The 17,996-nt window shown below is 45.3% G+C and overlaps 1 protein-coding gene across 37 annotated transcripts in view; it reads right to left on the bottom strand.

Moving 5' to 3' along the window:
• Position 1: 1 nt before the first annotated feature.
• LOC110494629 (E3 ubiquitin-protein ligase TRIM62) overlaps positions 2-17,996 on the bottom strand; it is a 42,550-nt gene continuing 24,555 nt past the window's right edge. For 10 of the 37 annotated variants that reach the window (XM_036948243.2, XM_090206225.1, XM_036948248.2 and 7 more), the window contains 4 exons: positions 16,240-16,335; positions 9,751-10,076; positions 5,990-6,105; positions 2-2,398 (listed from right to left, as the gene is read on the bottom strand). In XM_036948243.2, the coding sequence (XP_036804138.2) occupies positions 1,845-2,398; positions 5,990-6,105; positions 9,751-10,076; positions 16,240-16,335 (1,092 nt within the window). In that variant the 3' untranslated portion in view covers positions 2-1,844. The remainder of the gene's footprint in view (positions 2,399-5,989; positions 6,106-9,750; positions 10,077-16,239; positions 16,336-17,996) is intronic. The other 27 variants (XM_090206230.1, XM_090206236.1, XM_090206234.1 and 24 more) reach the window with 3 other exon arrangements.

The raw sequence follows: 17,996 nt of genomic DNA, 5'->3' as shown, positions 1-17,996 counted from the left end.
ATTGGTTTTACCTGTCTTTAATTGTACATGAAAACATTTGTTATGGACCTCTAGCAGCAGATGCACACCAGAGTATGTTTGCACAACAATGGGTGCACAGCGGCCATCATCCAAAAGACACAATCCTCATTAAAAAGTGTTCATATAAATGGTCATTATTATGACCCCCACCAGTTACCCACCACCAACCCACAATAATCATCTCCTGCTTGGTGTCCATATCACAGGACAGCAGTCTTGCTTCAAATATGGTTCTGCATCATACTGTACTCTTCAGAACATACCAACAAAGTAGTGAACTGCCCCAGTTCTTCAAAGTGAACAAACACACGAGGCGGGGGGACAGATGTGATATTTTATCACCTCACAGACGAGGCCAGAACATACATTTTCCACCAACATGCACACACACTGTACAGCACTTTGAGATATCAGCTGATGTACGAAGGGCTATATAAATACATTTGATTTACTAACATACAGACAAACACACGCACTCACCCCCCTGGCTCTCTCCGTGCTGGACTTTGTATAATACAAAAGCTCGTCCCTTAACAATCTACAGGACTGGCCTTAAATCAGGGCACTTGAGGCATATGGGGCAGGAGCCAACATGAACTGAGCCTCAAAACATATCAGTGTATTCTGTTTACGCTGCAACAGCCTTATAGAACTAAATGGATGTTAAAAGAATACCAACAGACCAGGGCAGTATAATAATGTACTGTAATATTCTTCTCCTTGGCCATTTGTATATCCTTAAAGTCATTAACTATTTAGACAATCTATAAATATATTAAAAACCATTGTATCCATAGCATTTACTAGTTTCAACATATTTGAAGAAAAAAATGAAAGAGACAGAATGACTGATTAAAAACATTCTAGAGCTCATTAATTGCAGCGTCATGCTGCTCGAGTCGTAAGTGGTCTCTGCCCCATAGGCTAAGTGTAAATCAGCAGATGTCAAGATTCATTTATTGATATTGACCTCTGACACCTACAATGCCATGACGAGATGTCATGGAAGGGAGGAGGCAGGGAGATGGAATCAGGAATGTACGAGTGTTAACACTAAGTGAATAAATAACCACAGGTACAGCTGGAGTAGAGCACTAGCGTGCTGGAGGTGAATAAACCAAACAGACTCGCTGGGGAAAGGAGGGAGCGGTGAGGACAGCAAACACTACTACAGTGACGATCACTAGACCACACGGAACATGATTCTGCCGTTCCAGCACGTCTTGGACTGACTGACATTGTCAACGATGGAAAAGTGCACGTGTGACCCGAGGGAAAATAATCAAGAGCTGCGACATCATTTTCATCAGTAAAGGGTACAGGTACATGGAGGGACATGGAACAGCACTCACTGCCACCACGACGGGCGTTCACTCACAACTGCTATGCCAAAGAAAAAGGACCATAGGGGTGTCAGAGCCCTTGGGCTTGTGCAAGGTGGTCCTCAGACAGCAACAGCACACAGAGATCCCCCACTAAACCATTGTGGGATGACATTATGCAGACAGTCTCTCCTTACACCAGTGAAGAAGCTAACCAGGGCTCAGTTGGAGCGATGCTGCTGGAGCAGCGTTCCAATAGTCTTTCCCAGGTGAGAATAGTGAGGACCCACACCGACAGGCAAAAAGAGGAGACACAAACTTCCTGTCACCCGCAAACCAGACAGAAAAACATTCCATAGTCATACACCCTGTTCTTTTTCTCATATTCCTTCATTTTAAAACTAGTTGTCTTTAGGATCGTAGTTATATCATCATCATCCTATTGTCAGGTTAGGGTTGAGGTGAGTGATCTGATCTGTCTAGTGACACTGTCTGTAGCTCTTATAGACGCACGGTGTTGATTCTCAGCGGCTGGACATTCTTGCCGTTGGCGTGGCTCTGCCCGGGGCTGAAGTAGGGGCAGAGCTTGGCCGGGAAAGTCTTCTCCCTGTAGGTGTACAGCCAGGACATGTCATCAGCATTGTAGAACACCAGCAGACCCTTGGGGTAGTCCAGGTACACGCCCACCTTCTCCAGCTTGCTCTTGACGTTGAGGCGGGTCCAGGGCTCGGTGCAGGCGCTGTACTGGTTGCCGTCGTGCATGACAATGCAGTAGAAGCCACGGCTGGGCTGGATCTGGATGCTGCCCTTGCGGCTGACCGTCTCGTTGGCCACGCCGATCATCCACTGGGTCTTCTCTGACACCATCACCTCCCAGTAGTGCACCCCGGAGCCGAAGCCCTCGGCCCCCAGCACAGACACCTCCACGTCGAAGCGTCGCGGGGAGTCCTGCAGCGGCTGGGGGTGCAGGTTACCATAGGCTACAATGGTGCAGTCATCTGATAGGATGAGTCTCTGGTGGGCTGTGACGGGGTCTAAGGTCAAAGCTGCTGGCACTACGGAGAGAGAGAAGGGACACATTATGTATGGAGATACAGGGTTAATGTGGAGACACACCAGAGACAAGCAGACAGGGCTAGCCCAGATAAAGACAGTTACAGGATACAGATAAAGACATCTTCTTGAAATACTGTTTGCCAAGAGAAACACGTATAAAATGTTATGAGGACACTCCCTCTCTGACAGACACTAGCTCCAGAACTGCTGTGCTATGGGGACACTCCCTCTCTGACAGACACTAGCTCCAGAACTGCTGTGTTATGGGGACACTCCCTCTCTGACAGACACTAGCTCCAGAACTGCTGTGTTATGGGGACACTCCCTCTCTGACAGACACTAGCTCCAGAACTGCTGTGTTATGGGGACACTCCCTCTCTGACAGACACTAGCTCCAGAACTGCTGTGTTATGAGGACACTCCCTCTCTGACAGACACTAGCTCCAGAACTGCTGTGTTATGAGGACACTCCCTCTCTGACAGACACTAGCTCCAGAACTGCTGTGTCATTTGGTGCACTCCATTTTCACTATCAACACTGTACTGTCTGAGTTCTATGCTGAGGCAGTGAAAATATCCTGGCATCCCATTTCAGCCAGTCCCTAAACTGGAGAGGGGTCCTGACGTCAAGTGCATACAAATTGATCTCCAAAACATTATATTTAAAAAGTGATACACCAGATGGATGGGAGAGGACCAAGGACATTCTGTTTGGAGGGAGGAACTGAGCTGTGTCAATGGCACAGTCTCTGTCTGCAGTGGTCACTATAGGTTGACTAGCTTCAAGCTGGTGTTTCTGCTCTAGCAAAAATGAGCTGATGCAGCTGAAGGACCCTATCAGGAACATAATAAGGGACTGTCAATGGTGTTGGGATGACTCATGAGTAGCCTAATCTCTTGTAATACACCCTACATCTACTGTTATCATATTTCAGGTAATGAAGAAATCATGAAGAAGTATTTACAGCCGCCATGTTTGGGACTGTTGGTTCACACACTGACAATGCTAAAAACTGAAAATCCCCTGTAATTCTCACAAAAACCACAAAATGTGACAGATTTCTCAACAATTTCTCTGGCTGCCATTAGTCTCGATCAACTACAAATTTCCTGTTTCATACATTTTTTGGGTCATTTAGATCCAATGATTATTATTATTTTTATATACATGAAGGGAAACCTTAAGATAAATCATCCACTTGTTTCGAGAGAAACATCTGATCATTTATCACTCCAGTGTTATTCTGCAAAATTGTAATTATTCGCCTACCTCCTCATGCCTTTTGCACACAATGTATATAGACTCCCCTTTTTTTCTACTGTGTTATTGACTTGTTAATTGTTTACTCCATGTGTAACTCTGTGTTGTCTGTTCACACTGCTATGCTTTATCTTGGCCAGGTCGCAGTTGCAAATGAGAACTTGTTCTCAACTAGCCTACCTGGTTAAATAAAGGTGTTCTCAACTGGCCTACCTGGTTAAATAAAGGTGAAATAAAAATATAAAAAAATATTGATTGTTTTTGAGTAAAGTAGTAATATGTTAGGTTAGTATGTTGGGAGATGGGCATCTCGCCCCTTTATGATTGATCATTTGTTTCTAGCTGTAATTTTGGCACTGGCTAGCCCAGTTAGCTAACTAGCAACCTCACTAACCGAAAGTCTGAGGTGAAATAAATGCTTACCAGCTCGTTGGCATAAGCCAATGTCTGCTAGCATAGCTAGCTAACCCCCAGTTAGCAGGGTTAGGGGTAAAAGTTAAAATAAGGGCCAGGGTTAGACTGGCAGGCATAGACTGGTTTTGTGGTTTCATGAAGCAGCACACAGAATTATCCATTCATATCCCACAACATCAACCTCTGCCACATCCACCACCACAAAGCCTACCCAGCACCCACAGGTCTCCGGTGACCTTGCTCTGAACGTCAGCACTCATTTTAGGAAATAGAAAGTAGCATATAGTGTGATTAGAAATAAGTGTTTATTGAACCAATACTCATGAGTTGTTTACTTGTTTAAAGTACTAGTTCTACAACAACAAACAGCAGCAAAGGTCATTTGGGGTTGTCCCCCAGGCCAAGGATACAGGAGGCCAGGCCTAGGCAAAGAAAGGCTGAGTCGGCTATAGTCCTGGAGGACAAGTCAAAAAACTAAGAGAGAAGGAAGAAAGCAAAGGGAGAAAAAAAAACACTCCAGTGACACTGGAGAAAGCTGCGGCGCCATTGAAAAAGGTTGTTACCCCGGTAGCTGGGCAAAATGCCCCTTTCCTAAAAAACACATTTCATCATTTATTTTTTTTAAAGTCAACTGTAGCCGTTTATTTTCCTTTATAGTTTGTTACTATAAGCATGGGCATCTTACCCCATGTTACCCTACATTCAAAGTACCCTGGCCTCCACTGTTTGATGTTGTACTCCATGTCATGCAAAGGTATGGAAATAGAGCTGTGGTGGGAAGCAGTCGTTATAGATATATATACCTTATAGAGTATGAGTCTACAACTCTGTGTTGGCCTGGCATGGCTGGAGGCTGCCAGCTACATGTAGTATTGCGGGTTAACTGTGGGTTACGGAGGTTGTAGCACTCCACCCCTGCCTGCTCCACCACCTTGAGTTTTTTTGTTCAGTCATTATGGAAAACTGAACTAGAGGAACAATGGCGGCTTGTTCTCCTCACTCACTCCCATACATAGAGGTGGTTTAGAATAAAACAGACAGAGAGGAATTTGCCAAATCGCAACCTTGTTCCTCGGTAGTTACATCTTACAGTATAAACAGGAGGCATGGCCAGTAGCCAGCAGGCAGGACAATGTCTTTATCACACAATGACACTCTCTCTTAGACACATACAAACAAATGCATTCATACTCCCTCTCTCACACAGTCAGACACACACATGCTATTTTTCTAATTGGGAACACAGATTAAAAAAAGGCACAGGTTTGAGAGAAGAGATAGTTTAGGGGAGTAATAAGTCTATCATCTGATGGGATGGAAAGGCGTTGTGCCGTCACCGTGGCAGCCAGTGGTGATGGATTGGAACCAATTATTTCATTTGGCAGGCAGTCAAGGGAGGCCAAGAAACCACCCTGCCTTCTCACCAGCTACAGGCCAAAATGGTGAATCTATTGAAGGAGTGAAATATTCCTTGGTGCATTATTTTCAATAACCTTCTCTAAGAGTGAGTGATGGCTGGGGGCTTAGAGAGAATATGAGGAGAGGGGGAGAAGAGGAGAGAGAATAGCTCATCATCAACTCTCCTAGCAGAGAAGGGCATCTCAACCCTCCAGCCACCATTTTCTCATCACGCAGTTCCTAAAGCTCAAACATTCCATCTATTTTAATGCAGGATTAGCTCCCACTGTGTAAGTCTGTTCCAAGGTTACTATTATTTCCTTGTTCCATCAAGCCCAATTTAAAACTCAATCTATGCTACCCTTCCATGGTGGAAGACAACGATTTGTATCATTACTGATTGACGTGTTGCGGTATTTGGGAGTATCTAACAATTCATAAGAGGCTCCTGTTGAAGCCCATGCTGTTACACAGTTTAATTGGGTGAGGGTTAACGGTAACCATAGGTGGTGCATACCTGGTGAAATATCCTGAAATAGAGACTTCCATATTGTGTACTGCAGGGGCCCCATGTACTTGGAGGTCGGGAAATCTTCATATGTTAAATTGGTCTCATGTATCTTTCCTTTTATCCTGTGGGGGGAGAAGGACGATCAATGTCATTGTCAATAATCTACTCTTACATTCACATCTCTTTGCGCCCTCTGTGAGATGTCTCTAGTAACTGCACCATTTTCTCTGTATGTTGTTGATTAAAGCATCCGTCAGACTCTGGATGCCCCAAGGCTTAATGTTCTACAGCACTGTAGATTGACATGGGTGAGAGGGGGGGGGGTCAGCTGTAATGCTATTACTGTGTCAACCCCCACATTAGTCATTTTCATCACTCCCACATGTAGCCTTGGGTTCAGACAGGAAGAGGTGGTTTTCCCACTAGGGATATGCATTTTTCCCTTCCAAGAAGACTCGATATGTATCTAGATGCCTGGGATCTATTCGGCCTAGTCTCGGGATGGTAAATTGGTGGTTGACGATATCCCTCTAGTGGTGTGGGGGCTGTGCTTTGGCAAAGTGGGTGGGGTTATATCCTTCCTGTTTGGCCCTTTCCGGGGGTGTCATCGGATGGGGCCACAGTGTCTCCAGACCCCTCCTGTCTCAGCCTCTAGTATTTATGCTGCAGTAGTTTGTGTCGGGGGGCTAGGGTCAGTTTGTTATATCTGGAGTACTTCTCCTGTCTTATCCGGTGTCCTGTGTGAATTTAAGTATGCTCTCTCTAATTCTCTTTCTTTCTCACTCTCGGAGGACCTGAGCCCTAGGACCATGCCTCAGGACTACCTGACATGACTCCTTGCTGTCCCCAGTCCACCTGGCCGTGCTGCTGCTCCAGTTTCAACTGTTCTGCCTGTGATTATTATTATTTGACCATGCTGGTCATTTATGAACATTTGAACATCTTGGCCATGTTCTGTTATAATCTCCACCTGGCACAGCCAGAAGAGGACTGGCCACCCCACATAGCCTGGTTCCTCTCTAGGTTTCTTCCTAGGTTTTGGCCTTTCTAGGGAGTTTTTCCTAGCCACCGTGCTTCTACACCTGCATTGCTTGCTGTTTTGGGGTTATAGGTTGGGTTTCTGTACAGCACTGAGATATCAGCTGATGTACGAAGGGCTATATAAATACATTTGATTTGGCTCCGATACAGGAACAATAGGTTTCAGTTTGATTAGATTACGAATCAATGCGGTTCAGTTCAATGTGATTCAATGCACTAACATGTGTTGCATAAACACAATAATTTTCCATTCTAAATTAAAATCTGCTGCTGATGGAGCTCATGAGCTGGTCTTCCCTGAGCTGGATCTGTCGGAGCTGACGTGTGTGTATGTATGTACTGTGTACTATATACAGTTGAAGTCGGAAGTTTACATGCATCATAGCCAAAAACATTTAAACTCCGTTTTTCACAATTCCTGACATTTAATCCCAGTGAAAATCTCTGTTTTAGGTCATTTACGATCATCACTTTATTTTAAGAACATGAAATGTCAGAATAATAGTAGAGAGAATGATTTATTTCATCTTTTATTTCTTTCATCACATTCCCAGTGGGTCAGAAGTTTACATACACTCAATTAGTATTTGATAGCATTGCCTTTAAATTGTTTAACTTGGGTCAAACGTGTCGGGTGTCTAGCAGCCATATTTAGCACTAACTGAAGTTTATTTAGTGCTTTATTAGTATTTTGTAGCATTGCCTTTAAATTGTTTAACTTTTGGGTAGCCTTCCACAAGCTTCCCACAATAAGTTGGGTGAATTTTGGCCCATTCCTCCTGACAGACCTGGTGTAACTGAGTCAGGTTTGTAGGCCTCCTTGCTCACACATACGCTTTTCAGTTCTGCCCACAAATTGTCTATGGGATTGAGGTCAGGGCTTTGTGATGGCCACTCCAATACCTTGACTTTGTTGTCCTTTAGCCACAACTTTGAAAGTATGCTTGTGGTCATTGTCCATTTGGAAGACACATTTGCGACCAAGCTTTAACTTGAGCTGTTGCTTCAATTTATCCACAATTTTTCTCCCTCATGATGCCATCTATTTTGTGAAGTGCACCAGTCCCTCCTGCAGCAAAGCACCCCCTTAACATGATGCTGCCACCCCCGTGCTTCACAGTTGGGATGGTGTTCTTTAGCTTGCAAGCATCCCCCTTTTTCCTCCAAACATAACGATGGTCATCATGGCCTAACAGTTGTATTTTTGTTTCATCAGACCAGAGGACATTTCTCAAAAAAGTATGATCTTTGTCCCCATGTGCAGTTGCAAACCGTAGTCTGGCGTTATGGCAGTTTTGGAGCAGTGGCTTCTTCCTTGCTGAGTGGCCTTTGTGTCGATATAGGACTCGTTTTACTGTGGATATAGATACTTTTGTACCCGTTTCCTCCAGCATCTTCACAAGGTCCTTTGCTGTTGTTCTGGGATTGATTTGCACTTTTCACACCAAAGTAATTTAATCTCTAGGAGACAGAACGCGTCTCCTTCCTGAAAGGTATGATGGTGGTCCCATGGTGTTTATACTTGCGTACTATTGTTTGTACAGATGAACGTGGTACCTTCAGGCGTTTGGAAATTGCTCCCAATGTTGAACCAGACTTGTCGAGGTCTACAATTGTTTTTCTGAAGTCTTGACTGATTCCTTTTGATTTTCCCGTAATGTGAAGCAAAGATGCACTGAGTATGAAGGTAGACCTTGAAATACATCCACAGGTACACCTCCAATTGACTCAAATGATGTCAATTAGCCTATAAGAAGCTTCTAAAGCCATGACATCACTTTCTGGAATTTTCCAAGCTGTTTAAAAGCACAGTCAACTTAATGTATGTAAACTTCTGACCCACTGGAATTGTGATAGATTATTTCACTAATAATTCACTGTCTGTAAACAAAAATGACTTGTGTCATGCACAAAGTAGATGTCCTAACCAACTTGCCAAAACTATAGGTTTAACAAGAAATTTGTGGAGTGGTTGAAAAATGAGTTTTAATGACTCCAAGTATGTAAACTTCCAACTTCAACTGTACATTTTCTGACTGACGCATACTACATTTGGATTGGATTGGTTTGGGGTCCGTAGCCCGATACACGCGTTTAAGATACACTTGTATCTGTGAATCGTTACCTTCCTATTTTAACCACTTTGAAGCCCTTCTCAACCCTGCCTGGGAAAGCTAGGGATGCACAGCTAAACATTGATCATCTTGAGGAACATTGGAAAAAAAATGAAAAAAGAACAGGGTGCTCAGTGAGGCAAGGCTAACCATTCACCTGCTGTGCGTTTAAGTGACTTAGCCTGAGGAGAAACCACAACCTTGTCAAGCCTGTTCTCACAAAGTTAAAAAGAAGTATTGGAAACTGTGAGATTGCGAACCTGGATATCAGTTCATTCTTCACTCATTCCTATCAATGCCCTCTGGACTGGTTGTTAGAATGCCTACTGATGCAACAACTTCCTCAGTCAATCTTATCAATCCCTCTAAGATCTTAAATACTTCAACTCTATTCCCCTGAGCCCACTCTTTCACAGATTTCAAATAATGAGCCCTGTATATCTGGCCTGTTAAGATATCTGTCAGAGACCTGGGATAAGCCTCATTGCTCAACTCTGCACTTTCACTCCAAGATATCAATATCCTGACGATGAGCAGAATGGATTACATTCAGGGAATGGTGTTATGTTAGGAGGGTAGTATAACATAACCTCAGACAGCGTACAATCTTACAAAAGTTTAGGACTGTGGCTGTTTGGAAGAACAGCTGATCCATGGTCAGTCAGACAGTAAGCAGAGCACCTCTCGGAGGTGAGGGCAACGCCCTCCAGGAATTCATGGCGGCCTGGCTCGTTGAGGCGCTCCTGCAGGATGCCGATGCCCTCCTTGACGTCACGCAGCTGCTGGCTGAAACGCTGGAGCTTGTGCTCGATGTCGGAGAGCGTGCGCGCTGTATCAGTCTCCAGCTCCTCCAACATGGCCTTCTGGCGCTCGCGCAGAAATCGCTGCAGATGCTCAAACACCTCGCCGATGGTCGCACGAAGGCCCTTGGCCGACGACTGGAACGAGAGAGAGAACGAGAGAGAGAGGAGACGGGGACAAGATAGATGAGAGAGGAGGGATGAGAGGTTATTTATTTACAATGAAAGTGCAGGTTATGCTACAACCATTAAGCATCATTATCAAATCAAAAATCGAATCTAACAATGTCACATGCGCCGAATACAAGTGTAGACCTTACCGTGAAATGCTTATTTACAAGCCCTTAACTCTTCTTGAAGTGTTGGTTCAGAAAATATTTACCAAATAAACTAAAGTAAAAAAATTATAAAACACAATAACAAGGCTATATAAAGGGGGTACCGATACCGAGTCAGTGTGCAGGGATACAGGTTATAGGTAATTTGTAGATGTAGGTAGGGGTGAAGTGACTATGCATAGATAATAAACAGCAAGTAGCAGCAGAGTACAAAACAAATGGGGGGGGGCAATGTAATAGTCCGGTGGCCATTAAATTAATTGTTCAGCAGTCTTATGGCTTGGGGGGGTAGAAGCTTTTAAGGAGCCTTTTGGTCGTAGACTCGGCGCTCCGATACCACTTGCCAGAAAAAAATACAGTCTATGACTTGTGTGACTGGAGTCTCTGACAATTTTATGGGCTTCCCTCTGACACCGCCTATTATATAGGTCCTGGATGGCAGGAAGCTTGGCCCCAGTGATGTACTGGGCCGTTTGCACTACCCGCTGTCGCGCCTTACGGTCAGATACCGAGCAGTTGCCATACCATGCGGTGATGCAATCGGTCAGGATGATCTCGATGGTGCAGCTGTAGAACCTTTTGAGGATCCGGTGACCCATGCCAAATCTTTTCAGTCTCCTGAGAGGGAAAAGGTTTTGTCGGGCCGTCTTCACGACTGCCTTGGTGTGTTTGGACCATGATAGACTGTTGGTGATGAGCTCTCGACCCACTCAACTACAGCCCCGTTGATGTTAAATGGGGCCTGTTCGGCCCGCCTTTTCCTGTAGTCCACGATCAACCCCTTTGTCTTGCTCACATTGAGGGAGAGATTGTTTTACTGGCACCACACTGCCAGTTCTCTGACCTCCCTTTAGGCTGTCAAATCGTTGTCGGTGATCAGGCCTACCACTTGTGTCGTCAGCAAACTTAATGGTGTTGGAGTCGTGTTTGGCCACGCAGTCGTGGGTGAACAGCGAGTACAAGAGGGGATGTGGCAGACGTGTTGTTGCCTACCCTTACCACCTGGGGTGGCCTGTCAGGAAGTCAATTTTCAAGTTGCAGAGGGAGTTGTTTTGTCCCAGGGTCCTTAGCTTAGTGATGAGCTTCGTGGGCACTCTGGTGTTGAACACTGAGCTGTCGTCAATGAACAGCATTCTCACATAGGTGTTCCTTTGACCAGGTGGAAAAGGGCAGTGTGGAGTGCAATGGAGACTGCGTCATCTGTGGATCTGTTGGGGCGGTATGCGAATTGGAGTGGGTCTAGGGTATCCGGGAGGATGCTGTTGATGTGAGCCTTGACCAGCCTTTCAAAGCATTTCATGGCTACCAATGTGAGTGCTACGGCACGGTAATCATTTAGGCAGGTTACCTTCGCTTCCTTGGGCACAGGGACTATGGTGTTCTGCCTGAAACATGTAGGTATTACAGACTCAGTCAGGAAGAGGTTGAAAATGTCAGTGAAGACACTTACCAGTTGGTCCTCACATGCTTTGAGTACACGTCCTGGTAATCCATCTGGCCCCACAGCTTTGTGAATGTTGGCCTGTTTAAAAAGTCTTACTCGGCTACCGAGTTTGTTATCACACAGTCATCCAGAACAGCTGGTGCTCTCGTGCATTCTTCAGTGCTGCTTGCCTTGAAGCGAGCATAAAAGGCATTTAGCTTGTCTGGTAGGCTCACGTCACTGGGCAGCTCGCGTCTGGGTTTCCCTTCGTAGTCCGTAATAGTTTTCAAGCCCTGCCACATCCAACGAGCGTCAGAGTCTGTGTAGTAGGATTCAATCTTAATCCTGTATTGATGCTTTGCTTGTTTAATTATTCGTCTGAGGGTATTAGCGGGATTTCTTATAGGCGTCCGGATCAGTGTCCCGCTCCTTGAAAGCGGCAGCTCTAGCCTTTAGCTCGATGCGGATGTCACCTGTAATCCATGGCTAATGGTTGGGATTTGTACGGACGGTCAACTGTGGGGACGACATCGTCGATGCACTTATTGATGAAGCCGATGACTGAGGTGGTATACTCCTCAATGCCATTGGATGAATCCCAGAACATATTCCAGTCTGTGCTAACAAAAAAGTCCTGTAGTGAAGCATCCGTGGCATCTGACCACTTCCGTATTGAGCGAGTCACTGGTACTTCCTGCTTTAGTTTTTGCTTGTAAGCAGGAATCAGGGGGATAGAATTATGGTCAGATTTGCCAAATGGACTGCAGGAGAGAGCTTTGTATGCATCTCTGTGTGTGGAGTAAAGGTGGTCTAGAATTTTCTTGGTAAAAATTTGGTAAAAGTGATATAAATTTGCCTGCATTAAAGTCCCCGGCCACTAGGAGCGCTGCCTCTGGGTGAGCATTTTCTTGTTTGCTTTTGGCCTTAGAGTTGGTTGAGTGCGGTCTTAGTGCCAGCTTCGTTCTGTGGTGGTAAATAGATGGCTACGAATAATATAGATAAGAAATCTCCTGGTAAATAGTGTGGTCTACAACTTATCAAAATGTACTCTACCTCAGGCGAGCAATACCTCGAGACTTCTTTAATATTAGACATCACGCACCAGCTGTTAGACAAAAAGACAGACCCCCACCCCTCATCTTACCAGACGTAGCTTCTCTGTTCCGCCGTGCATTGAAAATCCCTCCAGCTCTAAATGATCCGTGTCGTAGTTCAGCCACAACTTGGTGAAACTAAGAATTATAATATCTTATATGTCCCATAGGTAGGATGATTCATAAATAATCAATTTTATTCTCCAATGATTGCATGTTAGCAAGTAGAATTGATGGCAGTGGGAGTTACCTGGCTCTCCTACAGATTCTCAAAAGGCAGCCTGATCTGCGTCCCCTTTTCCTCCGTCTTTTCTTCACGCAAATGACGGGGATATGGGCCTGTTCCCGGGAGAGCTGTATATATTTCTCGTCAGACTCGTTAAAGGAAAAACCTTCTTCAAGTCCGTGGTGAGTAATCCCAGATCTGATGTCCATAAGTTATTTTCGGTCATAAGAGACAGTAGCAGCAACATTATGTACAAAATAAGTTTGACTTTTTTATTTATTTTTAAATTGCACAATTGGTTACGAGCATGTAAAACGTCAGCCATCATCTTCGGCTCCATCTTAACAGCTGGGGGGTTTGAGCCCTGAATGCACAACAAGGGGTATGGTATATGGCTAACATACCACAGCTGTGGACTGTTCTTACGTACGACGCAACGCAGTGTCTGGATACAGCCCTTAGCCGTTGTATATTGGTCATATACTAGAAACTCCTGAGGTGCCTTATTGTTATTATAAACTGGTAACCATAGTAATTAGAACAGTAAAAAGTTGTGTCATCATACCTGTGGTATACAGTCTGATATACCACACCCTTCAGCCAATCAGCATTCAGGGCTCGAACCACTCGGTTTCTAAAAACCTTTTTAGCACCTAACATCATGTCAATTTATTGACTGAAAAAAATCTGTCTAAGAGTCATAGGCAGGGCTTCTAGGGACAATCCCCATCTGCTGTTATAGATCATCCAACATTAAATCAATACAAAATGTTCTATCATAAGAACGGCCTATATAGAGAGCATTAGGAGTAGAATAGGGCAAAGCTCAGCCTCACTGGTTGGTTGGGACAGTGGAAGAGGCCCTAGAGCACAGTTAGTCACATTGTGCTGTTTTAATAGTGGTACTGCTTGTGAGATCGAAAGCATGCTTAAAAGGCTGATGCTGTGGGGTCGGCTGGGGACAGACAAGCTGTGTGTTGAAGGCAACATTTACAAGGCCAGCGGATAGTCAGTGATGCTATTATTGGAAGAGCAGTGCTCTTGATGAGAGGAAAAGGAGCGGAAGCTGAGGAGAGGAGAGAGTGGTGTGAATTGGAGAAATCGTGGGGAAATCAAGGAGGGCGCTGGACTTGAAGAGGAAATTAATAATCTCCAATGCTAACAGCAACAGTAGCAGCAGAGACACAGAACAAAGAGAGATCCAAGAGGCTCAGTCCAGTAACAACTGGAGAGGGAGCAGCTTCTCACGCAGGGCTTTTGTCTGTCTGTACAAAGGAAACATTCGCTCTGTTCTAGTAGTCTCTACTCCTCTCCATCACAGGGGAACACCAGGGAGCAGGGGTAGCAGCATCAGAATCTGGGTTTTATTGCTACTGCCTGCCATAAATCAATTTCACTCCAGCAGCATGCCTGTTCCTGTAGGAACCTAGAAGCAGGCAGATATTCTCTCTGTGCTGCTGGGAACCTTAAGCCTATTAAGATCATTTATCTCCAATACAGAGCAGGGCAGGAGTGGGATGTGAGTGTGACAGTGAGAGGAGGACAGGACTGATGAGGCCTGCAGCGATGCAGTAACCATGTGCCAGTCTTCTCCAGCAGGGTGTTATGGCTATGGCAGGGTGGATATTTAAAGCTCATATTAAGCCTACAGGAAGAACAATTTTATTGAGTCTGAGTCTCAGAGAAGCAGCTCGTTAAATCAGACAAACCCCCACGGCCAGAGAATCAGACAACGTCTGCTCTTCAGACAGGGCAGGGGATGCCCCTAAACACATGGGCCCAGGACTTGAACTAAACTAGAGCACCAGAACCAATATAAACCAATTAAGTGACAAACAGCAGCGTTGGGGGACATTTAAGTCAAACCAAAACAAGGGTATTGGCAGCCTCACACCACCCTACTCAAAGTTTCAGTTTCAACACCTTCATGTTCCAGGGGAGAGGGGTAGAGACGATTATGCGTGTTTGAGGTGGGCAGTCTCCCATTTCAGGATTACATAACATAATTTGTGGGTGCTTTGATCAGATCCTACAAATCAATTCTTATTTGGATTCTGTGTGTGGTCAAGCAGGAAGGGCAGGAGAACAACAGAGCATTTCATTGTCATCAACCTAAATGTATTGGAGAGGCAGAGAGATCGATTTAGTTCCCCTATGGGCCTCTTCCAGGCAACGCACATCTCTTCGGACAAATGGATGCAAACCTAATGAGATGGACTGATTTATAATGGAGGGGCTAGAAGAGCTCCAACAGGCAGTCAGCTAAAGGTGACGGCAGAATGGCAGTGGAAGCAGGCAGGTCTGCCTTGCTGGGCCAGAGACATTTTAAGTAAAGTCCTGCAGACAGGACAGGAAGACGGGAGGGCGCTGGCTGGGTTGGCGTGCCAGGGAACAGCCAGCATGTAAACAGCGGAAAGAACGACACCCTTCCAAATGACGCCCCACACTCACTCTGTCAGACAGCCATGCCTTTGTGAATCTCAAAGTCATCAAAAAGGGAAGAGATGAGACAGAAAAGGTGATTGAGGAATATCTGTTGTATTGAGTGACTGCTCTTGTTCCGCTGATTAAAACAGGGTGTATAGATTAAAGAGATGCTCAATAAACCAATCAGTTCAGTACAGACTTAGGTGGAGGGTGAGATAGAGATACGATGAAAGACAGACAGAACAACTCGACCATTAACTTGGTCTCTAATGGGTAAAAAGGCTCTCTAAGTTATCTTGGTCTAAGTGAATGTTTGTGCTTGGTGTGTTTCCTTGGTCTCAGTGAGTAGTGCTTAGTGTGTTACCTTGGTCTCAGTGAGTAGTGCCTAGTGTGTTACCTTGGTCTCAGTGAGTAGTGCCTAGTGTGTTACCTTGGTCTCAGTGAGTAGTGCCTAGTGTGTTACCTTGGTCTCAGTGAGTTGTGCCTAGTGTGTTACCTTGGTCTCAGTGAGTAGTGCCTAGTGTGTTACCTTGGTCTCAGTGAGTAGTGCCTAGTGTGTTACCTTGGTCTCAGTGAGTAGTGCCTAGTGTGTTACCTTGGTCTCAGTGAGTAGTGCCTAGTGTGTTACCTTGGTCTCAGTGAGTTGTGCCTAGTGTGTTACCTTGGTCTCAGTGAGTAGTGCTTAGTGTGTTACCTTGGTCTCAGTGAGTAGTGCCTAGTGTGTTACCTTGGTCTCAGTGAGTAGTGCCTAGTGTGTTACCTTGGTCTCAGTGAGTAGTGCCTAGTGTGTTACCTTGGTCTCAGTGAGTTGTCTCTGCAGTAGCCGCAGGGCCTCTGTGTGTCCCTTCTCACTGTCCTGCAGAGTGGCCAGCTGCTCCTTCATCTCCCTCTGCAACAGAACATATCAGACAATATATTAGCGAGCGCGAAAGAGAGCGAGCGCAAAAGAGAGCCAAAATGAACTGGGTCTGAGGAACGGAGGTTTCCAGAGAGGGTTCCATCAGAGAGAAAGTGGGTCTCTGTGCTGCTGTCCCCCGAGCCCAGTCTAGACAGAGGTCCCCCGAGCCCAGTCTAGACAGAGGTCCCCCGAGCCCAGTCTAGACAGAGGTCCCCCGAGCCCAGTCTAGACAGAGGTCCCCTGAGCCCAGTCTAGACAGAGGTCCCCTGAGCCCAGTCTAGACAGAGGTCCCCTGAGCCCAGTCTAGACAGAGGTCCCCCGAGCCCAGTCTAGACAGAGGTCCCCTGAGCCCAATCCGCTGCACACACAGTGACTTGAATTGTAAAAGCAACATAATCCACTTAGACAGAGGCACAGGCTCATATGACTGGAATTGCTAAGTGTCAGAAGTGGAGCAGGGGGAATTCAGGTGCAGGGCTTGAGAATGTGTTGAATGTCATGCTGCCAGTGAAGATCACTGCTAAGCTCTCCTCCAGTTCCAATAGTCCAGAGGGATAACAGAATTCTACGTGGGACTGTCAGTAAAGAAGGACAGAAGGGGTCATTTAGCTGCTGCTGTGGAAAGTACTGAGAGGAATATCAATGCAGCAATGGAAAATTTCTTCCTGTTGACTATCAAATATTCAAGCCAACAGTCTTCAAATTCAGTTCTCCGCTCTTTGGCACAGAAACAGGCCATGTACTTTGGTTTACGATGTGCTGACGGAAGAAGCCCATTTCATTGGTTATAATATTGGCAACAAAATAGATGTGGTAGACATGTGGGTAGTTTCTTTCTATACAGCTTTGAATGAGCCTTTTCAAGGACATGGACTAAGTAAAACAATCTCCCAGTGCTGAGATGGAACGTGGCTTTACATTTTAATGATAGGAAGACTGCAGTACGGTCAGCAGGTTCTATTTCTCTCAGGGCCAGCTCCAGCCTGCAATAGGTCAGAGGGCACTCTCCTCTTACAGGCTATGGACCAATCCGAAGAGAGGAGCGCCGTTTACACGGGCTTCTGCACTGCCAGGGACCTCACTCTGTTGTCTGACTGGATGTTGTATGCAATAGTAAGCAGATCATTGTATTGGCCTATAGCATCGAAAAAATTAAGAATAATCTTGCTTCAAGATACTAACCGAGAGAGGGGCAACACTGTCCCATGCCATTTGAAACGGCAGTCTATCTGCTTTAAGGAGTCAAATCAAGCTGTATTTATACAGCACATTTCAGACAGAATGCAACACAATGTGCTTCACAGGAAAAAAACTAAACTTCAATATTTACTACAAAACAAACATAAGAGTATAAAAAAACTAAAGAATAACAAAAAAATGGAAAAAAGCATCCTAAGGAAAAAAAAGCTAAAAAGGCAGCCCTTGACTCCTCCCCCTGACCATCTCAGCAGGCGGACCAAAGTCTGATATGATATTTCCCCCAGGATGTCGAGCGGCAGGGAACAGGGTCACGGTTGGTTGGCTGATTATAAACCTAACTAATTTCTCACACACACCCCTCCCCCTTTCTCTCACATTAACAGCTCCAGGCTACATCTTAGAAAATGAGATCACTGCCTCACATTTCCTAAACATGCACAGGGGCTTAATAT

This window comes from Oncorhynchus mykiss, chromosome 17, assembly GCF_057628025.1.
Source record: "Oncorhynchus mykiss isolate SJ-2025 chromosome 17, ASM5762802v1, whole genome shotgun sequence".
NCBI classification, from domain to species: domain Eukaryota; kingdom Metazoa; phylum Chordata; class Actinopteri; order Salmoniformes; family Salmonidae; genus Oncorhynchus; species Oncorhynchus mykiss.
This window is presented reverse-complemented; position numbering and strand designations above follow the sequence as displayed.